Genomic DNA, 24,941 nt, shown 5'->3' with positions numbered 1-24,941 from the left:
GGGTTATGTTTAGGCAATGTCATGAAATTGATTTGATGTTTTCGCCATCCTTTTCTTAGATTACTTTGTGTTGGTCAGGTAGATGCAACCAACCAGCGCCCAGTCACCAGAGCAAAGAGGACAGAATCAAAAAGCACAAAAAAAGACCACAGAATAAGTGGCACTGTTATTGATATTAGGACTACATATAAAAAGTGACCCATTGTTTTTATGATTCCCCTTCCATCTGCTGATGAATAGGGAAATTGACTCCCATTGAATCCTACAGGAAACTTGCAGGAGGATTCCCAAATAAATGGCAGCCTCTAAGCTGTGGTGTTGTCAGTGTTAGTAGGATATGCAATGGTAAAACAGTTATTTTATATTGTTGGTGGAGAACTCCTACAGCAGGTCAGACTGAGAAGGAAAGTAGACCTAAATCTACCTTTATTATATATTTTAATCCTATTTGTGTACATTTTATGCATTGTATCTGTCCTTATGCAAATAAATTATCTTCCATATTTTTAAATGTACCTTTATACCTGTTTTTATGTGAAACACTGCATGTCATTTTCTTACTGTAAGGCACTTTGAGCTGCATTTCTTGTATGAAGGGTGCTATACAAATACTATTATCATTATCATTACCTTTAACTCACAGAGCACAAAACATAGAAAAACGAGTGGCAGCAGCATCCAGCAAACCAAACTAAACACCACAGTGCGTGTGAGCATTTATCCACAGGATGGCAATCATCACAGATGTGATCGGTATGGTGGCATCATGACTGAGTAGCCTGTCAGATTTAGTTTGTTTATTTACTACAAACAGGCCGAGACAGTTTCATTCCCAGGAGATGAAGTGGGAACTGTTCACTTTTCCTCAGTTTCATGTTCTTGGTTCACCTCTACTCATTTTCAGCTCCCCGTGTCCTCTTCCTCCCACCTACTGCCACTCGCACCCTGTGTGATGCTAAATATCTGACAAATAGAATTTAACTGTGGCTTGAGGCCGTTTGCCCTGTGCCCAGTCACCCGTGTCCTTGCCTGCTGACTTCCTGTTTGTGATTTCGCCTGAGATAAGAGCTCACAACGTGGAAGCAGAAATCTGACGAGGTCGGGATGCCCCGGCACGAATGAAACCAGAGTAGGAAAGAAAGTGCAGTGGGACAAATCATGAAGAAGAAAATGTAGAATCACATACAGCGTGGAAATTACTCAACTGAACCAGTGCTGAAGATTGTCACCTGACAGGTAAATAATTTGATATTTGTTCAGATGTGCAAATATCAGTATATATGTCCATATTTTAATAATAGTTTTGCTGAGACTTCAATCATAATGATTGGGGGCTTCTAGGGCTTAAAAGGTTAATTAAATCTACAATAAATCCATCAAATTTGAGTTTGATCCACATTTACTTGTGTCTTTATTTCTGTTTGCTGTATGGGGTAATCAGCCAGTATTTCTGGCTCAGGAGTATCGGTGTATTCTGTGGGAGTGTGTCTCACCGTGAGGGAAGGTGACCTGGATTGGCTTAGTGGTGTTTCTGAGGTTCCATAGCGTCAGGCTGCCGTCTGAGTGACTGCACATGAACTGCTTCCCTTCATGATGCCAGCTGACTGAGTGGATGGCCTGTACCAATGAGACAGAAGCTATTTAACAAACAAGTCACAGAGTACATGCAGTACTAAAAAATGTTTTGGCACTTTAGATGTTTTGATTCTCATCCATCATGCAACACCATCGGGGAAGTGATCGGTTCCAAGTTTATGCTCATCATAAGGACTGATAAGAGGAACAAAAAGGCCCTGTAACAGATGGTATGGCCCCCACAGAACCCTGATCTCAACAAGCAACAGACTAACAACCTACATCCACAGGAGGACTGTGGCAAGTTCAAGATTGTAGCAACCAACTAGCCAAGTAAATTAACAAACTGTATGTAAAAATAATTGATGCGGTTTCAGAGGCAAAACAAGGTCAGAGAAAATAGTTGTATTTTCTTTTTACAGCACTTTGTATGAGGTTAAAGTAGAAACAAAAAGTATTATTGTAATTGTTTATAAAAGCACCCTCTACTTTACCATTAGTGCCTTAACATTGTGCACAGCAATGTATAAAAGATGTTTCAAATTAGATTTAAGAATGACTTATGTGACAAAGGTGAAAAAAAAAGCTTTCACATTGTGTTAGTAAAGAATAAGCTGCCTGCTTTTCACAAAGGACGGTTAGTAATTAATGGTTTTCTTCCCAAATTTAACAATATTCTTTTGCAAACACTTCTAAAGCCACACAAACCACATATTCCTTACAACCTGTTGAGCTCCATCAAGTAGGCTCCTAAAAAAATAAATAAAAAAAATGATTTTGATCTCGCAGCTCTTTGTGGTTTCTATGGAGAAAGGGAAAAACTATAAGGAACCGCAGGCAAGATTTCTACTGCTCAGAACGCAAAATGACAACATATCTGAGGGGCTTTGACAGGATGATTCATGTATATCTACGATGTTGTGGCAATTTCAGTCACTGACATGCAAGCTGAGGCACTTGAGCTATGCAGGTGAAAAGGAGCCATGTTCCAACCAAAATAAATGAAAAAGTAATGATAACGCTTGTGTTCCTCTTGTTGCCTTGCATTCGCTGTTGTTGTTCTTTACCCACTCATTTTGTATTCTTTGGGAAAGCTCCTTGGAAACCGTATTCACAGATATTCATGTCAGTGTTACAGAGGTCATCACCGTAGCAAAGGTCAGGATGCAAACTGCATTCTAATGTCAGAACTAATAAATAAGAAGATATCTGGCCTTACATTGTTCTAATTTAACCTTTTCTCATTTGCACATCCAGCAGGACACCTCGCAATATTTTGCAAATTGGATGTGGCCTAAGCTGTGTTTTTTCCTCAGAAAAGCACAAGAGATTTAATGTTATGCAAATTCTTTTTTCCAAACAAGGCTAAAAAGGTCAGCGGAGAACTCTGTTGGAGCTTTGTTCTAATTACCCTTTATTTGACCGTCATTTTTAAAGTACACGGAAGAGTCACAAAGGGCTGAAAAAGTCAAAGGTTGCTTGAAGCCCCCATAATGAAACTCCTCGCAGTTAGTTTCCTACACAGGTTCCATGTGTGAGAATTTGATACAGTGCATTTGAGGAAAATAAAATGTGCACAACACATCAGATGCAAAATAGAAAAGTCGATAATGTAATTCATGCTTTAAATTTCAAAAGCATAAGCTTTCCAGTTGCACCAGTCTAAGTATAATTTAATAGTTCCACTTTTGTATCATGGAGACATGTAAGCAGTGTTTCCTTTACTCAGCTGAAGAGCTGACGAAAGATGAGAGATGAGATGAGAGCTGGCAGCAGATACAGAGAATCTATGCAGCGGTGATAATGTCTAAGGGTATGTTAGGTTGCAGGCCACATTGGTTAAGCAAAAAAATAACCAAGAAAGGACAGTTTGAGTATGTTTCTGCAGGTAATTCTCAAACTAAAAAAACTATTAGATTAAACATATTACTCTATACTCTAATTATGTGGTCAATTAGACAAATCCAAATAGTTCATAAAAACATAGCTATTCTGTGAATGCTTTAATATCACAGTGTGCACTCTGGTTCAGAGAGACATGATAAGAGAAGAGTTAATGAAAACAGGAAGTGTTGCATTTGTTGACCTGTAACAACTGTAAATGTGACAACCGTTAAAAAAAAATGGAGTTTTGTAATGTCTGTAATTACTTGATGTTATGCATTATTTATTATCATACAGATAATCAGCTGTCAGTGGTGCTCCATCTGACGTCTTAAAATATCTACTTGTATTGCACTAAAATCTCAAATGATGACCTCATGGCAACCTAACACACAAATTCAGACACTTGAAATTTCCCCTCGGGGATTAATGAAGTGAAATAAATAAAAATTAAAAAAAATTTAGCACCAAAAACAGACTGTGATATCACGCTCCGCTGCTCTTTTGGGTGAAATAGCAACAGATGCTGTGGTCTTCACCTGCTCCAGCTGACAGTGCTATATAAGCTGTCAGATGTATGAGAGCATTGCCCCAGTCCTCCAATTACCGCTTCTTCAAAGAGCTGTAATTGGTTGGCAAGAAGTGAAATACAGCATTTGATGACAAAGAGGGCTCGTTGGAAATAAGAAAAGTTGATGCGGCTCAAAGATTAAAGTTGTACTCTCCTTTATTTTATTTAATTTATTGGCTGACAAAAAGGCTAAATTCTGTTACTTAACAGGTTCAGTGATGGGAGGGAATCAGACGGGAGGTTGTTAAGGCTGTGATATGCCTATGAGATAACTATTTCCTTGTCCTGCATTCATGAATCAGAGTAGGTAACATTTATATATCCCAAAGTCTACAAAGTAAAAAAAAAAAAAAAAAAAAAAAAAAGCAGACATGAAACAACATTATATGTTTCTGCAGGACTTTGGTGTCATTAGCAGTTTGTGAATTATCTGACACATGCGCTCCCCTCTGTGACACATTTTTGACTTGTTTTTAAAAAAAATTGTTTTCCAATACTCTACTCTCAGTTGTGACACATTTTTGCGTATCCTCTGCTTCCTGCTGCGATAACAAGGCATCCCCACAGAGATGGCCACAACACTTAAATTGTATTAATATTATGACGCAAAAGACCCCAGAGAAGGCTATGAAACATATGTAGTTTGATGTCATGGCAACATGATGGCAATAAGAGGGAAACCATTTCAGAAATAAAACCATTTTACTGACAGTATTTTCAGTTGCTGACTGCGTTGATGCAGAAGTGAAGCTCACCTCATCGTAGTAAATTCTGAAGTCGCCCTTTTTGGCCCGGAGGTCCCACTGTACGATCGTCCCACCCTCAAAACCTATTAGCAGCTGTCGAGAGAGGTAAAAATAAAGACATGATGAAAGATAGAAGAGCAGAGCACACACAAACATCAGCCATGTAACTGACGTAACTGCACTCTTTGTACTCTAAAACGCTAGGATGCCATTTTAAATGTTTACAAGCCTGTAGTTCTGGAACAAAATTGTTTCTGATGGCAGCGATTCACAATGAGCCTGCATGTTTTATAGCTAGTCTGAACTGTGCGGTATAATATCATGGTGATTATTTACAACTAGTCAAAGTCATTTGAGTTTATCTATTTTAAACACAAGTTCTGCACAACCTCAGACAATTAAAACAAATTAGGCCATCAGAGCAAATTAAGAAATGAAAACATAATGACAAAGAAAAAACGACATTAAACCATAAGAGGTCATTAATACTAAAATAAAAAAAAATAAAAATTGGCCTTAATCTACAAATGCTGGTGAGAATCAATGTTTTCAATCAAGGTTTGCACACTGCTGGGTATACTTTCTGCCCATGATTCACTGAACATGTAGCAGAGTTACAGAGGTGAGATTTGGGAGCTAAACAAGGACATGGATTCATAAAACTACTTCCTGCTTTAAAGATTCCAGAATCTCCATACTTGCAAACCTAACTACAGTTATGCATAAATTGGGAGCCATGAGAACTGACATTACCCTCTAGTCCATTACCAGATGGCCACTTTTAGGGTTTAAAATGTGATGTCAATTTATTTTAGATAATAGGCCTAAGTTTTGGCAACTTTTGAATCATATTTTCTTTCCATCATGATCTAGCAAACCAGAGACTTACCTCCAAAGGGGAACCTAACGGTGCTAGAAGCCAAATACCGGGAATAGCACTGTACTCTGATGTAATTAACTGTGAGTATGACACCTCTGCAACATGGGGTTGTTTTGTCTCACAGTCCCAATATTGGCTGCCTTACATATTGACTGTTTTTATCTATACACATACACATCCATACACACACACTCACACACACACACACACACACACACACACACACACACACACACACACACACACACACACACACACACACACACACACACACACACACACTAATTGATTTATACTATACATGCTCACAAGTACGGGGGAAAAAGCAAAACTCTTTCATGTACACAATCCCTTACACGTGCCTTCTCACTCATATTAGTCATTTATATATTTATATTTAATACACTGTCGATGAAAACAGGCACAATAAGCTCTGAGCTCCCACATGCGCTGACACAAAAAAACAACATCAAACACATCTGCATACTACAACGTTTATACACACACACACACACACACACACACACACACACACACACACACACTCTCTGTTTCACACTCGCACGCACGCACACATGCACACAGGATGAGAGGGGAGAACAAAGTCAACCCAATCTGATCAGAGGAGAGAGATTCGGAGCTCTGTTGGAGGAGCGCAGCCTTTAAGGAAGAGAGGAGGAAACAGCTCTCCTACGGAGAGGTAAGACTGTCTGACATCTCAAGTCTAGAGATGGGAAGTAGAGGCTAGGTGAGGTGGAAAAGAAAAACGGCCTTTCATGAATTCTGCAACCCTGAAGCTTAGTTACATCAAGAGTCAAGAGAGATGGAAATGTAATGCACGCATAAAGAGCATATACTGAATAATCTCAAATGTATCTGGTATTTGGAGGCAGATCTGCTTTGATATGCCAAGAAAAGATTGTCTTATTTAAAAAGAAAAAAGGATACTCACTGCAAAATCAGCATTTATAAAGCTTTGATATGCTGTATTGTGGCCGTTTTAAAAGAAGAGAATATTGCAGCAAGGAGAGAAACTGCATTGAAATCAAGGTGAAGCATAAACAGAGATTTAACATGATTAAAACTCATCACAGGAAAAGCCAAGGAACCTGGGTACAATAAACGGGATGTGAACACAGGTGCTACTGTGAAGCTGAGAATTAACCTAAACTAAATTATTTTTCAGTCAGTCCAGTCAATGTTTGTCATTTTCTATAAATCTTTAGTCAAGAATACCCAGGTTTTTTTTTTAAATTCTTTTTTTGTATTCGCTGGCTTTACAGCAATAACTTAAAAGACAGAAAAAGCCTGAACAGCACGGTTCAGTGGAAAAATGTGTCTTTCAAATGCATTTTTAATTACTTCCTAATTTCTTAATGTATTTCTGTAAAGCACTTTTAACTGGTTCCTTGTTATTTCTTGTTTTTAGTTTTTTAACTGTATTTAAAATTTGTAAAAACTTGTCTATGAGTGCAAAGCTTTTTAAATTGCCTTGTGTCTGAATGGTGCAATATAAACTTGCCTGACCTACTCTCGTCTAAATGTGAATAATCATAATCTATGAAAAAAAAAAAAGAAGTGTTTTCCTCCTCACTGCTACAGTGTAAAAGGACATTTTTGATGAAATAATGTATTTATTATTTAACGTTTGGTCATTTTTCCTAAACTGTGTGATTATTGATTCATCAGGTGTCTAAAAAAACTTTAAAAAAATCTTTTTGAAGGACCAATTTTACAGCTCTACATTTTTTGCTGTGTCGTGACACTCTAAAGTACAGTCAAGTCTGGTCTGTCCTTTCATCCACTGAGTGACTGCAGTATGTGACAACTGCTCATGTCCCGTTTTTATGTCTTCGCAGCTTGTCATGTCTGGTTTCACCCAGAGGCAGGCAAAATCCATTGGGAAAATCAATATGATCCTCAGTGACCTCTTTTTACAGCAACCTTCACCTGCCATTTTTCCTACCAATTTGACTGAGCTTTGACACTGAAACACTCAACTCGCCTCAAATGAGGAGAGCTACAGGTCCCTTTTTTTTTTCCTCTTTTCTTCAGTTTCCATAGATGAAAAGAGGAACTGAAATAAAGAGGTCGATAGGAGACAGCATACCGGTTTTCTTTAAGTGAGCCACAAAGAAAGCAGGCTGAGAGAGGGGAGCAGTCAGAAAAAAAAGAATGAAAGACCATAGAAAGGAAGAATGTGGATGAAAAAACTGAAAATGCAGAGGGAGGTTGGAAGGACGGATTTGTTGCAAAAAAAAAAAAAAAAAAAAGATTTAACTAGATGCAGAGACATGGGAAAAGGAAGAGAGTCTCTATGTTCTGCATTGCTTTAACATTAGAGCTGGTGATTAAGGTGTCACTGCGTGTTTCTTTTATCTGCCTACTCACCTTGCCTTCATCCTTTGGGCTGTCACTCAAATGAACTATAGGTCCTGGGTGAGTTTTAGTTGATCTGCGATGACAGTGAAAAGATTAGAAAGAGGTGAAAAAGACATCAAATATAATGCTGTGAAACAGTACTGTAAGAAGACACTTACACCTTGTTCAGAGGACATGGAGGTAATGACTAGAGGGTTTTATTCTACCCGTGCAAGACACAGTTGGCTGTTCAGATAACAAGCACACTTCCTCACACACTAACAGCGTGACATTTGTAGACACTATGTGAATGAAAAATGACCTCCTAACTATTGTATAATCACATAAAATTCAACAGGACACAACAACAAACACATTTTACTTGCAGTATTCATACGATTTTAAAGGTGTTTTTGTTATAGCTGGAATTTCCCAGTCTTCAGAAACAAAATCGACGTTACTGCTCAAGGATTAATCTTTCACTAAAACAGCACAGAACATTGAGGGTTGACATTTAGGTATATGGTGCATTATTTGTTTCTGTGATGATGTAGAAATGACAGCCTACAGTGTGCTTTTCATTGTACATTTCCTTGAATTGTTTTTCACTAAGTGATGCACAAACAGTTGCCACTCACAACTCGTTTTACTCTTTTCTGTAATTACATACATTAGCTGGAACACGATGGAAATATTGGTACAACTACTTTGCTTTTGTGTTTCCATCTTGGATATACTTTTGATTTCCACGCCAGAATTAAGTCAAAAATATTTTACATTCATTGTACTCTGCAATTGAATTCACCTGTTTCACTGCATATTCAGATGACTGTCACATAAAAAAAAAAATCTAATAAATGATGTTTTATTGTGCATTAAAGGATCATTTTGGTTTCACGGCATATTTCAAACTATTTGGGCCTTTGTGAGTCAATTTGTCGTGCTAACATTGCACTCTTTACCACCGTTGTAGAGATGAAATTGTGATTAAAAATCAACAACTTAAGACTGTGACAAGCTCCCGTTTAGCGTCATGCTCTGTCGGACATGATATAATGTCAGACAGGCACAGGTAATTTAACCCTTTGAGCCCGTGGCTACTTTCAGGGTAATTTCAGCACCTTCACTTTTAAGCTCATATCTTGGTCATTATAGGGCTCATTTATTCTATATGTTGTTTCTTTCAGAACAATCTAGGCTATCCAAATCTTTCATTATTTAATTTGATAACACTTAGAGATTTTTTTGTTTTTTTATATAAGCCTATATATCGAGGGAAAGAAAATTGTCTTATGAAATTGTTGTATATCACCAGAAAATATTGTCAATAGAGATATTTTTTTATAATTGTGTATAATAACCATATTTATGAGACACTATATGACTTAGAAGTTTGAAAAATATGTGGTTTTGGAGTGAAATTGTACCGTAAATATTGTTTCAGCAAGGTTCTTGTGTATCACCAGGAGGAGCCTTGTGTTTACCTTGTGTTTGAAATCACTGACAAGTTAATGAACTGAGTACTTCTATCACTGGAAATTAAAGCATCCACGGAGCCACCTTATAGCTCAATACTGGGACTACACGGTGCTGAAATACTCTCCCAACCAGCTGCAAAATTAATTGTGTTGTCGTTCTCAACGGCCACATGATGACCAGCAAATGTCACCGTAGCTGCCACAATCAGGATATTTTAGCATTGTGGCTGAAATGTGAGCTGATCGGGTAAGGCTGAGGTAAAGTGTGACTGACATGTTCAGATGTGCCCATTTAGTTATGCCTGCTGCCGGAGAGTGATAAAAACCACTGCAAGCTCTCAATGCCTTTCTCTTCAACAATTTAAGAAATAAGCCAAGGAATCAGCAAACCATCTGCAATACACAACACCTGTACAATCAATGAAGTACCACAATGGGCAAATGCCAAGAGCTAATCCTGCTTTACCAGCCAGCCAGTACAAATAACATATTAAGCTGAAATATACTTTCTGATTTAACACGTATATGCACTTTTGACCCCGGATTTTTTGATGAATATCAACAAACCCACACTACACACACACACACACTTGGAAACACTGTGTGGTGGAAGAAGAGGTTTTTTTTTTTTCAAATAAAAACAAGTTATTAAATTGCTGGAGAGAAAGAGTTCACAGCAACTATTGAATTTTGGATCGAGCGGGCCATGGCTGAGGGCGAAGGCTTGCTATTGTATGTAGAAGGTTGTTTCCTTTGGCGGAAGAAAGCCTACACAATGTGGAGACAAACATATGATGTTAAGCTGTTACTGACTGACTTAGTGACTTTGTGATTAAGTGCACCCTTCAGCTGACAAGGCCAGTTTTTGAAATGCACAGAAAATGAATCAATCTTTTAAGAGACAACAAATTATAGACTGATGGATAATGTGTGCGCCCATGATGGAAATAATAATATAGTCTGAAAGGATGTGAGGTCAAACAGCTGCTTTGTGTAAAGCCTTGAATTTCTAGATTCTGCTAAAAAAAAAAAAAAAAAAAGTACTCTTGCGGGGATATATTTTGTAGGTGTTCTTTTTCTTATAATTGGGAACTACAAGATGGGGCAGACCTTATCTGTAGTGTTGATGTTGAATGGGATTGGGTGGAGTGATTTGGTGTAAGGTAAAGAAGTCATGTATTGGCAGGTGTTATTGGAGTTCTGTTATTTGAATTATTGTTAAGAGGGATATTAAAAGAAGCGGAATTAGACAGAAGAATCTTTGTTCTTAGTCAAAGGCCCAAAAGTTGTTTCAAGTAACCATTTAGTTTATAGTTAACGAGTTATCAGTGTTACACTAGTTACAAATGACCAATTAGTAGTTCCATTACCAGCATGGGACTGCTTTACTGCATTACCTGAATAGTGCTGTAGGATATGATAATAGTCCATTACTTCTTTTAAAATACAAAGTGTCACCGGGATTTTCAGTTATTCTTTTTTCAGCTTTGGCTATGCTTTTCCACAGTGGTGACATCATAAATAAGAACCAGTCAGTGCACAATAGTATAATTGGATGTAAATTCTGTCCTTCTGGTCATTTGCCTCCAAGTCTTTTAAGGTGGCGGTGGGTTTTGTGGTTTAAGAGCAGCAAGCTTTATGTGATAATTCAGATTTCCTGCTGAGATGTAAGGTCATTGTTAAATAAACAGATGAGAAAATTAGTCAAGCTAAAAGCTTTCATGGAAGGTACTAGTGTCCCAGTGCTTGTTAAGCTAATGTTACCAAATCATATAAAAGGCAGTGCCAAAAACCATCAACTGTTAACAACACTGTCTGTTGTGGCTCTGGGGATCTGAAAACCAGGCCAGTTTCCAAAGAATGCCAAACAGGTGTACGGAATATACTCTGCATAAATGAAAACACTGAAATATCATAGATTAGTGAAAACTATGACCATAACTGTGTGAGGAAGAAAACAGAATGAATCAAACAGAGAGTAGGGAATAAAGTGGCAAATGCACTATTATGTGGTCAGGACCTAGAGAGCCGAGAGAAGTCGGGATGTTTTTTTCAGTCCAGAGATTGAATGTGCAGGCTGTTTAGACCACAAACAAGACCAGCGGAGCCATGGCAACCCATTACCGTTAGAAAAGGATAAATAATCAACAGATGAAAAGGTGCAAGGCATGGCAGAAAATAAAGAGCCATGTGCAAGGATGTGAAGGACATGAAAACGGTGAACCTCACCGAAAGGCTTTTACACATCTACACAAAATATCGAAAACTATCATAAATACAAAACGTGTCAAATGAAATGGAGTGGAGGCTTCCCTGTGCAAATCTAGCAAGCTAGCATCTACTGATAGTATTGAATTTTGGTAAACTGTAGCATCTAGCGGTAGCTTGCATGTGAGGTGTTTAGGGACATCTCTTAATTGTAGGTATGGAAAATAACCTGGATCACATTTTCCCCCTCCAAACTACACAAGAACAAAAGATTCGTACTGTCACATGTAATCTATTTCCTTTTTCTTAAAATAGATTTCACAACATCGATATTGAAAACAGTATCGTTTAGGAACCGGTATCAAAGTCAAAGTATGAGTACTGAATATTTTTGGACAGCACCGAGCCTCAGGTATTCATCTGGAGTTCCGTGTTTGGTTAGGTTCAGAATTCAAAAACACTTGGGCAGAAAAAAAAAAGACCCATTTTGGTTAAATATAGAAAAACTAAAACAAAACCGGGTCTTGTGTCAGTGTTTAATTTTTAACCAAGACAAAGGACTTTCCATAACCTGAATGTTGTTTTGTACATTTCTGCAGCATGTTAGTATGTTTTACCTATTTGTTCATTTCATGAAAAGAACTGTGTGACCACGGGGATGTTGGAAGCTCATTGTTTATTTTACAAACCTAATGGCAGAAATTAACTTAACATGGCAATGTTGATTACGGCGTGATGCCGGGCGTAAACACAATTCTGTTCATCAGAGGGATCTATGAACTGCAGCAGAGTGTGCGCTGGGCTGCTGTGTTTTTCCATTTCTATTTGCATCTCATTCTTTATATCTCATTTCGCAGTGAATCTCCTGACGATGAAATTGTGCGTTAAATATGTTGCAAATCCATTTGAATTTCAATGAGAGCCCAGCCCTCCTGTTTGGGCACAGTGGAATTGTTGCTATAACAAATTCTGTTCGAGAGAGCACACTTTTTTTTTTTTTGTTGTTAAATGAATGCACCTGTGAATGACTGTCTTTCAAACAAACACTGTCAATACACAAATGCAGACACATGTGTAAATACACCTACACACACACAATGTGACTCACCGTGTGCTGTTTGCACAGTTAGTGGAAAGAGTTGAGGATTTCTCCTCGCCCTCACTAAATGTTCCCCGACAGGAAAAACAAAAAGTCCCCGCTCATCCCTATTCATGGTTTGTGGAAAACGTCCCCAGACAAACTATTAAATTCCCGAGTCGCTCTGTGCGTCTCTGAGAGAAGATTTATTCTCTACTAATTCCACTTCTCATGATCTCTACTTTAGCACGGCACAGAGTGCTGATGGTTAGAAAATATAGAATACATTACACTCTATGCTCAAACATGGAGTGAACTAAATCCTATTGTTGAGATGGTTTTATGCTCCAAGCTGAACAGCAAAGTTCGTATTAAATTATTTTTGTTTACAGGCTAGTTTTGTCTGATATTTCTGATATGGAATCTAAAAGTTAATTTGTTTTCTCGAACATGCAAGATTAGATGATGATCTAATGATGATGATCCGACAAAAAAAACAAATTAGTCATATGGACAACCTGGCAATGCTGGCTCCTCATATTATTTATTCATCTTGGAATTTGGACGGTTAGCTATCCCTTAACAGACCATATGATCAGTTAATGATCTAACTTAGAAAACATCATGAACTTATTATTCTTATATATCACGGACGAATAAAGGAACCAAAAAAAAAATTCACATTTTAGAAGATGAAATCAAAGAATCTTATAATTTCTTCATAAAAAGACCAATTACTTGATCATCAGGGACATTGGTGATTTAATTTTCAGTTGCTTAGTTAATTTATCAAAAAAACAAAACAGCAGTTCAATCAACATTATATGCCAACAAACATCTATATGATTATGGGTACATGCAAAAAAAAAAAAGAGATTGTGTGTAGCTCCTCTTGAAAGTGGCCCGTTTTCTACTTGGTAGAAGAAGCAACTTTCACTAAATGTCCATAGCTTTGTTGTATAACCTGTATTTGTTTTAATGTGCATATGGGATACAGCATTGTAGGCAGTATAAATATATTATCAACCATTACACACAAAAAAAAACGTCCTCTCTGTTGACTGGTGAAAAATCAACAAACCAAATACCCTGTTATAACCCCAACCAGTGTCTCGGAGGTTGTTGCAGTGATTGGCAGACAGGCCTCCCACACAAACACATCAGTGTTAAGACTGCTCACTATGTTTTGGGCTGTCACAAGGCAACAAGATGGCTTGGTATAAGAGTGACTTATGACTGACACTGCAGCAGGGGACTTGTCAGGGTAACACCAGAAGAGCTATGCGTAGGTGGGTGACACCAAGAAAAACAAATGGGCATACAATGCGTCTGAGCACCATTTGCGCACTTCAAGGTGCTTTAATTTGTCAATCTGCAAGATGTGTCAGCTACACAGTCAACACTTGTGACAAACAAAAGTGCATGTCAACAAATTACTAAAGGCCTCTGTTGACTGATGCGTAATCTTAAGCACCAATGTGAGACATTAGATAGCACTGGAAACGCTTACTGCAAACCGGGAGCCTTACCACGTTGAAAACACCTTTATACTTAACAAGCCTCCGACTAGTCAACAACATGTGGTCCAAGAAAGTTAAAGGAGAGTTGATTTTCAATTTTTTTTATGTAAAAAAATATAACATTGAATATTTAAAAAAAACAAATTCTAAGGGGACTCCAAATGTATCAGTTTGCTACAGCAGCAGCTTGATAATCATAACATTCAGTGTGATTGAGAAAGGCTTAATCTAACGAAAACACAGCATGGTCAATTTGTTTACTTAAATGTGGCTCAACAGTAACAGAGAATTGGACCTACTTTATTATGAACAAAAATTATCAATTCATTATCAACCCAATACTTTTGAATACAAGGTCTGTACTTCAATGTGTGTGTGTGTGTGTGTCTATGTGTGTGTGTAAGGAAGGAGGCAGATGGGTTATTGTATTGATTATTGCAAAATAACCATCCACGTGGTCATCCCAGGTTACACTTATAACAACAAAAAACATGTGGTGTTCACTTTAGTCCATATTAACAAACACACAGAGGCTGAAAATATACAATTCATTTAAAAAGACTCACCTCGTTGAGCTCCAATTTGTCAAAGTTGAAGTGTAATTAAACATTTCTCACCTGTTTATATCACATATTCAAACCAGTAAATAATGATTGATAGCATTTTAAAGCCTGCAAGTTCTCTTTAAGTTGTGCTGCAAGACTACCAGCACAACACTTTTTATTTTTTTCAAATCTTATGTTAGGGAAGCAAATGCATTAAGATTCAAACGGTGTGAGATCAAGTCAATTCCCAATCAATATTTTACAACAAACATACCGCCTCACCAACTGCCATCCACTATCATTACTTTATTAAAAATCCTCACTGTCATGATAACATTATTCATTGTTTTAGTCCAGCATTTGTAGTATTACATACTCACAATTCTATGGCCTTGTTCCACATGATGACGTATCCAGACAAAATAAAGGACTCGATGTTGACAATGTGCGTGTTTCCACGCTCTGTCCCCACATACAGCCATTTACTCTGAAAGGGCAGGTGGCAAAATGTGATCCTGGAGAACAAGAAACAAACAGAAGACCGAGTGTTAGAATATGAACAGTCACAAAAGGGTTTGTGCCTCTGTTTGTTTCAATTATCGTGCAATTTGTGACTGTGTAAACACTGCATTCTTGCATACAGTTTTGTAGTCACATTGATCGACACCTGTTTCTGTATATCTCTGAACAATATGCACAATTTTGTTTGCACAAAAGCATTTCAACTTGCCAATAATATCATTATTATCATTAGGATAACTAGGAGCAGTTTTGTTTTTATCGATGTGCGCTCATTTGTGTTCAATTTGGTGCATCATTAACAGTTGATCAAGAGATCGACTTTTTCTGAAACAAACAAACAAACAAACAAAATAACAAAAGGAGGCATTTTGTTGGAATTACATGCTATTGTTTCCTATTTAAAAATTGTACAAATATAAAATGTGTCACAAAGAATTGTTAGCAACAAACAAACCAATCATTTAAACAAAGGGACACAAAAGGGTTCAATCTTCAATCAGGAGTTAATGTGGCCTTTCTTCACAGATTTCAATACGGTACCTGTACCTGTACCTGTACCTGTACACAGCCTTAGGATAATACTTAAATGGAAAAGCATCCATTATTTCAGAAATACCAGCGAATACATCACAACTCGTGAACTCAGAGCACCCATATGAACTATTCTCGTGAACACAGTAAACACAACCCCATCACTGTCACAACCATAATCCTGAGCCTGTGCTCAACAGTAATAATAACTTTCCCTTCTTCACAGAAATCATACCCAGACTCATTCAGGGAAGTCATGGCCTTCTGTGTCAAGGTTTAATTTAGAACAGAGTCCATTTTCCTCCACAAAGCATAACCCCTGTACCGCTATCATTGCCCCTATTCGCTCTTTCTGTTGACACTCTTGCTTCCCTCTTGTTAGAGAGCCCTTGTTCTCAGCCTGTAAGTTCGCTCTAAGCTGCTATACATAGCTAGAGCCCTTCAAAACAAGAGCCACAAGTATAGGCCTGAACTTTTTCTGTGCTCTGTTACATCAAGCCAGATGACATACTGTATGAACAAAAGGTTAAGCTGGTACAATATTTCATACATACTTCACAAATGTTGCAGACGTGACGCATTATTCCGGAATATTAAATAATTATGATGTGATGAAAGGCTTTAGCATGTATCATCTTTGCAAGCACCTTTACCAGGGAATAAAAAGCAGCACACAGTAAGTCACTGTTGTCCATGTTGATTACCGAGAAGAGATCTGGGGATCATTGGGCCCCACAGCTACCCACCAAGCAAGCGGCAGGATTATTAGACAGAAGACAAATGAGATGGCACACAATTCAATAAGGATTTCAGGGGCTTGAGGAGATGACGATATTCAGACTGGCAAGGGGTACAGAACTGCTATGCGAGCAACTGAGTATTATACAGTTTTCTGTCTTTTATAACAAGCGTTAAAGCACAGCACACCAAATTTTCTTGTTTAAGGAAGATTTATATTAAAGCTTTCTGGGGATTATTAGGTTCAATTCTTTGGAAAATCAAATGATGAGATATAACGTATAAGTATTCACAAACTTCACAGACAAATATAATTGCAGAAATTATGCAACACCATGTTAAAATGTTGGTAGCAATTCATCCAAAGTGCCATAAAACGTATCTGCAGTAACACAGTGAATCATGACATATTCCCTGTGGTGAAAAAAATGGTTTTAGAAAAAGCCTGTTCGAGCTAATTATCTCCATTATGATTGAAATATTTACATTAAATGTCACAGGAAAAATGAAAGACAAAGTTTTAAGAAAAACAAAATAATTGGAAGAAAGGACAAGGAGATGATAGGAAGGAGTAGGAGGCAAGTGGTGTTGAATACAGATTAGTTGGATCAGCCACCACTATTGGGCCTTATAATTATCAGTCCAAGAGGACAAGAGTTGAGTTTAGCTGCCATCTGACTGCCCTCGGCGAGACCAGCTGAGGAGCAAATGCCCTTAATGAAGTAAACAGATGTAGAGATTAATTGAATTGGTGACATCATCAAGGGAACTGGCGACCTCACCATCTGTTCTGCATGAGTCATGACACAGCTGCTTAAGGAATTCCATAATGACTTCCTGTATCAGCAGTTATGCTGGATAAATCATAAGCAGCTGCTTACATTAGCTCAAATGACTCTTTTTACTGTACCAAAACGCATCCAACGTGTCATGTATTCCAATCCAAAATGTTTGGGCCATCATCAAACTGTCATTGACAGTTGAGGGGCAGTGGCAGGCACATGCAGCTGGCTGGCAGTCAACAGAAAACAATTCTCTCCACCGTTTCCAGTGAGTCATGTGTTATTCATGTGGGACTCTGATGAGGTGTTAGCGTGCTAATTGTCAGAGGTTCAGCCTGGAGACACAGAGCTAAATGGAAAGCCACTTCCCAGCCACTGATAGATGACTCATGATGGCCTTTTTCTTCCTTTAGTCTTGTAGCATGATTCACGTCCGCCGAGAGCAAGTGGTTCTGCCTCCTACCTTATTGCACCGCAAGACAGGTAGAAAGCAAGTGAAAGAGGTTTTCAACACCTTTGAAGCAAAACATTTACCTCTGTGTCTGTGTGGGCGTATGTATCACACAGTGATGGGTGCAGCTGCTAGGCCATGAGACCAAAATATATATAAATAAATCCCAAATGCAAAGTTTTTACAGTACTAGTTCGTGGAGGTTTTACAAAGCATTAATGCTTTAACGTTGTTGCATCAGCAAAGGTAACATCTTTAAAAGCACAGAATCTTAGAAATTGAAAATCGGCAAAAAAATAAAATGATAAATTATAAATATTTCTGAGGTTGTGTTATAAAGGTGTGCAAATTATCATAATAGGCTGAGTTATATAACATGCTTTCAGAAGCTAGCTGCAACCACAGCGCCTGCTCCCCGCCAACATCAGAAGTCTCTCTATTCAATGGGCAGCTCTCCAGCTACCAGCGACATCCTCTCCTATGAACAACTGGAACTATGTTTCACATTACTGCTATCCATTAAGTCCAATTTCATCCTGTCTCCACCTCAAATACTCATAGCTTTAAACTGAAATGTTCGGTACATGAAATAATGAATAAATCAACTTTAGCTAACTAACATTATAAACATAGTTTATTAAAGGCTAATAAGATTTCAAAGCTGATGTTGAATACTGATTCTGTCAATTGATGTTTGCTCACAATAATAATAAAAAAAAAAAGGTGTTGAAATCAGAAAACGGGCAAGTCACTGTGCCATGTTGAAAAATGTTCAGCCACCATCAGTTTATCAGACACTAGGATACATTTTTGAGATTTAGAGGCCAAACATATCCAATCTAAAGCACATCCGGCAACAAAATACTACTGGAGTACCCGGAGAGATGCAAACATGCAAACTCCGCACAGAAAGGCCCAGGCCTGGATTTGAACCCGGCACCATTTTGCTGTGATGCGACAATGATAACCACTGCACCGCCCCTCACAGAACATCAACTTATTCCAAATATATTTGTACTGTGCAAGAAGGTTTTTTTTCATTTGTCTGACCAGCTCAGACATTCTGTCAGAAATCATGGAGGCATATTAGGCCTGATGATTAAAGTCTCATTTCCTGCATGCAGACAAAAGCTTTCTGCAGGAAACATTATTGCACAACTGTGTGTCTCAATCAGCCAATCAAGGAACTCACCAAAGGAAAGGTAAATTAAGGTCAGTGAAAATGTATTAACTTAAGTATAAAGTGTTATGGCAAAGAAATAGAGTTAGAGATCTCTGCCTAGAACTAAGGAAATAAACACCTTACTTTTTTTTTTTTTTATATATATACAAACTTTGCAAACTTGGACACTGACAAACTCTGCCATGTCTAGTCGAAACAACACAGGCTCAATCAATGCTCAGACTGATATAGATCTCTGCTCCCCTAACCACGCAGCACTAGCTTGCTATTTTTCCCTGCAGACAGAAATGGTGGATTGCAGGTGTTCTTTATGGCAGTGGACAACCTGTTTCTGAAAAGGCTCAGGCAGAGAATATTGAACCCATTTTGGTCAACCAAAGGTGTTACTTTTCTGAATTGAGTCACTTGTGTGTACAGCCAGAGACCCCTAAGGTTTTCCCGAGGAAGAAAGAGGTAGAAAACTTTCTAAAACCAAGCATCAGCATCTTGAGTCCATTGTATGCCATAAAAGTTTAATGGTGGAGAGCAGAGAATGAACTGCTGCTGCTGCTGGGGAAAAGCAAAGCGCCAAGCCCTAGCTCACCCCTACATCCCTCAGACTGCTGTTCTACATAAGAAGGGTTGAAACAGCTGACTGATGGAAAAAAAAAAAAAAAAACTGGCTGAGGGTGTGGTGCTCCTGATTCATCCAAAGGGTGACAAAATATGATAAAGGTAAAGTGACACATTATGACACACAAAATTATTGGGTGTGCTTTAAGGAAGAGGCAAGCGAAGGAAGATAGGAGTCGATCAAATGTATCCCAGTCGGACTAAATGTAATAATCTCCCAAGCAAGAAAGGGAAAGAAGCAAGGGTGGTATTTCTACACCAACTAAAAATACCGCCTGGCGGTTGTATACCTCCGCGAACAACTCGAGTTGTATTTTACATGTAGTTCATGTACATGCATTTTTGTGCCACATTTGTTGAAATTTCCTCAAGGCGTTCCTGAGATATTGTGTTAATAGTGGGAAACGGATGTGAAATCAATGATCCTGACCTTTGACCTTTCTCCACCAAAATCTCATCAGTTCATTCTGGAGATAAATTCAACATCTATGACAAATTTGCAGAAATTCCCTCCAGACGTTCCCGAAATGTCGCACATCACTAGCGTGGACCAATGTGTTGGGACATTGACCTTGACCTTTGACTACCAAAATCGTATCCGTTCATCATCGGTACCAAGTGAATATTTGAGCCAAGATTAAAGATATTCCTTCAGAGCGTTCTGGAGACATTGCATTTACAAGAACAGGACTGACGGATGAGAGGGACATGAGGTCACGATGACCTTGAACTTTGAACTTTGACTACCAAACTCTAATCAGTTCATCCTTCAGGCTGAGTGAACAATTGTATCACAATTGATACAGCCATTCCTGAGATATCATGTCCACATGAATGTGTGGAATTGAGGTCACAGTGATCTTAACCTTTGCCCCCCCCCCTAAAATCGAATCACTTCATCCTTGATATCAAGTGAATGTTTTTGCCAAGTTTGCAGAAATTCCCTCAAGGCATTGTTGAGATATCGCAATCACAAGAACAGGACAGACGGACGGATGTACAGAAGATGGCTACCTCCGGTTATGGCTACCGCCGGTTATGGCTACCTCCGGCTATGGCTACCTCCGGCTATGGCTACCGCCGGCGCGGAGACATACAAACAGTTTTTCTCTATTTCTCAAATCACAGTCATTGAGTTTGGCTCCCCCCACAGCTACTTCGCCAGGGTTCTGCGCTGGTCTTGCTCTTTATTGAGCAATAGAGCAGCAACAACCTCCCCTCTGACCACTACGACCCTAAAGTGGTGTCAGACGTGGAAGCACCAGAGGAGCTGTTATGGAGAGGGGAGCTCCAGGATGGAACTTCTGAGAAAAAAATGACATAATGACACACAGGTGACAAACCCCCACAATAAAATGACATAAGTTTTTAATTTGACATGGAGTAACAGAAATTAAGTTCAACTGATTTACCGTAATGCACAGGCAGGCTAAGCTGCCAAAAGCAATATGTTGTTAAAATATGCCGCTTTGATGGGAAAACAAAAATGGTTTATGTGGTTCTGGGGGTTTACGGTGAAGTGTCAGGTCTCTCACAGAGCAGAAGGTGCTGTGAGCTAAAATGGAACAGAGAGCTTCTAGCCAGCGAGTCAGGTTTATCAGACGTGGTGAAACGGGATCTACAAGTAATACATTTGTTAATGGCTGTACAACTCTTTCGGAGCCCTCATTAGCACTGTGATAATGTGCTGAAGATGACTGGATTCAGAATGGCCATTAGGGCGAATTAGCGAGGTTGTAAAATATAATGCACTAATTGAAGAAAGTCACATTCACCTTTCACTGGAGCCAAATGTGGAGTTTGAGTGTGTGATGTGTGTGTTTTGTAGAGCGGAATCTATGCTTACCTCTCTCTGTTGAACTTGAGCGAATGCAGGACAGCCGGCCGCCTCTGGCGCAGATTCCACAAGTGTAGCGTGTCATCTGCACAGGCTGTGACCAGCGCCCCCTAGAGGAAAAAAAACAAACAAAGACATATCAGTATGGGATCCTTATATAGTAGGGGCACAGAGGACACCGTGCCTTTTGCCTCCGACCATAGACTGTATATAAGAGTGGACGTTGCTGCAGGATCTGAAAAATAAGGCCAATGCAAAAGCTCATTACACTGCAATACCATCAAGGGCCACTAGAGGTTGGCTCCGAAAAAGCTCTGACTCCATAGACTCCCATTCAACTTTTCTAATGAAGAGAGTCAATATGGTGTCATTCTCTAGTCGCTCCTTCTTTTTAGTTTTCTGGCAGTCCATCTGAAATTAATCCCATCATTAATCAGATATTAAGCCTTAAAAGTAAAGGGATTTGGGGGGGAGGGTCTGTTTAATTGACAGGCCCATGGTACAGTCAGGTTTCTGCTATAGGTGGGCGGGTGTAGTGTCCTTGTGTTCCCACTCAGATCCACCACTTGCTCCTCCCCAGCTCGTCCAAATATGGTCACTTCTGGCTCCAAATTGCTCTAAACCTGCAAGATGGTGAAGATCAAAATTCAAAGTCAAGCCTTCAGAACAGCAGTTCACAAATGGGTGAAAAAAATGGGTGACTGTTGGTTGCTACTTGGATTTAACCAAATCCACATGGATTTAAGCATGTCAAGTACAATGATTTTGTATCTCAAACTGCACAATATCCAAATCAGCTGAGCAGAAATTAGTCAGCAAACATTTTAAGCATTTTATCTTATACAGTAAACTTAAAAAAATTCAAACTTTGTGCTCAAACTGTCTAGGCTGTGCACCAACACCAATGGGCATTATATGAAATTGAATGGAAAGTGTTAAATGAACATTAAATCATATTCAGAGGACATCAGCTGGTTTCAGCCCTACTTCTGAGGAGAATTGTAATTACAGTGAAATTCCCTGCGTGGCTTTGCTAACAGGGCGTCACTGTAAAGCCTGGAGCCCAGGGAGAATTAGCTTTAGATTACAAACTTAATCATGGGATTAAAGACTGCACTGTACTGTAGTGGGGAAGGATGAAAACATTGCTTCCAACTGATTTCCATATTGGTGATATTTTCCCTCCTCTCACTAAATCTGTGACTTTACATGGCAAAAGCATTTGTACTTCTAGCAGTTAAAAAAAAAAAACCCAGAAATGTGATTATTTATTTAGGAAGAAAATTATGAATTACTGTCAGACAATAAAAGCATTTATCATTTGAAAACTCCTCATCTGTAAGGATGAAATATGAATGAATTAACTTTTCAGTGCTGCCTGTGACATTTATGTCCCCCCCAAAAATAGGACAACTAATACTGGGCACAAATGTACTGTACAAAAAAGTATCCTGAAAAATTAAACAATTAATAAATATATTAATTTAAGTATTTTCCACCCACTGTCTCCTCTTTTGTTAAATTCCCTGTCTCCAGACATACAAAATGTTATGATGTCGCTTATCCATGTTAAATCTGAGCAAAGAGGGATGTGCTCATTATTAGCTGGCATTTTCAGGAAAATTAGAACATCTGACACTGGATATCATTTCATGTTCTTTCTCACCTTACCAAGAGCTTCAATTTGACTCTTTCCTATGCTGCCATATATCATAATAAAACCCTGGTGGGATTATGACTGCTTTAGGTTGGTGGATTAATTCATTTCTCATTAATTTGCCCTCCATTTTGCCCAAAAACAACATCCTCATATTAAGACAATTTTTGTAATGTTTGCAACTTGATTAGATGTGCACACATTCATGGAGAAGATTTTTTTTTTAAATTTTTTTTTTTTGGGGGGGGGTCCCATATCTTATAGTGCCACCTTATATAAAGCTAATTTGCATAATATTTTTCTTGATCTAACCCAGAGATGATGGTGGCTTTGGTGTAATATAATAGACTTGACATTATTTTGTGTTTATTTCAGTGGCCTGTAATCAGCCTTCATTTTAGTATCATTTCATTTAATGAGCTTTACTGCAACCCAGACTAATCCAGTAAGACAGGATTTGATTACTTGTTGCTGCCACCTTTCTGCTCACAATTACTATTGTATTGTCATTTCACATTTCTTATTTTTGGAAGAACTAGTCCTTTAAAATGCCTTTAAACATTACATTAAAGTAAAAGTATTTAATAATTTAATGAGCCATGTGTGACCTTGCCGATGATTACACAATACAATTAGATGCCTACAGAGAAGAAATGAATCTCCCTCTACTGACAGCTGATGTCATGGAACTAAATGGAGATAATACAATAAAGAGTGCTATCATCACTCAAAATCATGTTTCACGATTTCTTCCAAAGCACAATCAATCACTTTACAATCGTCAGTGGATATTTCTGAAGAATTTTCCCAGCAAGATTTTATTTTTCTTACAGTGTTAGAGCACTGTTTTCTGTCACCTGCTCTGAAAAGTCCAAGGATACAAGGTGCAGAGGAAGAGAGAGTGAAATGGAGTGAGAAGAGGTGGAGCGGCAGCTAATGAAGAAATCATACCAGACGGGGAGAAGAAAGAACGTGAGAGGCAGATGAGGTGAAAGCCTGTCTGCCTGTCATGGTAGAATTATCTTGATGTCTTGATGGCAACAAAGGCAAGGCGACCAAGCGTAGGTACAGTACATAGCACGGGTAATAATACCAATTGGCAGGGCCACAAGGAAATTGCAGCGGAAAAAAAACCATTTGAAAATTGTGTTTTCTTTCATACTGCATTTGCACTATTGATTTGGTCAATGAAAATTAAACCCATTAAACACTTATCACGCTATCTGCTATTAGTGAACTAATCAATATGTCATCCAGAGTGTGGCCTGATATTAGTCAACTCTCCCTAAGAGGAGTCAATGAGGTGTTGCATGAAAAATAAAATGATCAAAGTTCTCTGAAGATAAATATGGCAAACAGTAGTGCAGGCACATTGTCTGCCTGGCTCCTTTCAATACAGACTGTATCATATTGTTGTAGATTTCCTGCAGCACTTAAAACACACAAAGGGGAGACGTTAAGGTACATGTTAGCTAACCAGCAGCAGTCAGCTAATTGTGTTCCCCAAAGTCTGGTTCTCTTGGGTCATGTCAAAGGTTAATGAGGCATGTGTCTGACCACATGATTGTATTACCGTATAAAGTAAGATTTATAATATCTGAGATAGCTTTTTGATGCAGACTTTCTAGAAAATGAAACAATGGATTAAACAAAAGGGATTTCATAAAAAAAAAAAAAAATGTAATGACAACGTTAAAGAAAAAAACGTCAATCAATGTATCAGTTTCAGAAGTTTGGTTGTCTTTTGAGAAAATTTCCAGACACTGTTCATTATTGCTATGT

At 38.4% G+C, this 24,941-nt stretch overlaps 1 protein-coding gene across 16 annotated transcripts in view; it reads right to left on the bottom strand.

The window, feature by feature from the left end:
* Nucleotides 1-24,941, bottom strand: part of stxbp5l (syntaxin binding protein 5L) — a 129,597-nt gene that overhangs the window by 48,142 nt on the left and 56,514 nt on the right. For all 16 annotated transcript variants that reach the window (XM_069154715.1, XM_069154716.1, XM_069154722.1 and 13 more), the window contains exons 4-8: nt 21,512-21,612; nt 15,227-15,361; nt 8,048-8,111; nt 4,786-4,869; nt 1,494-1,617 (exon numbers count right to left, since the gene is read on the bottom strand). In XM_069154715.1, the coding sequence (XP_069010816.1) occupies nt 1,494-1,617; nt 4,786-4,869; nt 8,048-8,111; nt 15,227-15,361; nt 21,512-21,612 (508 nt within the window). The remainder of the gene's footprint in view (nt 1-1,493; nt 1,618-4,785; nt 4,870-8,047; nt 8,112-15,226; nt 15,362-21,511; nt 21,613-24,941) is intronic.

Source organism: Embiotoca jacksoni, unplaced genomic scaffold, assembly GCF_022577435.1.
Source record: "Embiotoca jacksoni isolate LCO1_2020_lvr unplaced genomic scaffold, fEmbJac1.0.p SCAF_2, whole genome shotgun sequence".
Lineage (NCBI taxonomy): Eukaryota > Metazoa > Chordata > Actinopteri > Embiotocidae > Embiotoca > Embiotoca jacksoni.
Note: the sequence above shows the minus strand (reverse complement) of the source record. Positions and strands in the feature narration are given on the sequence as shown.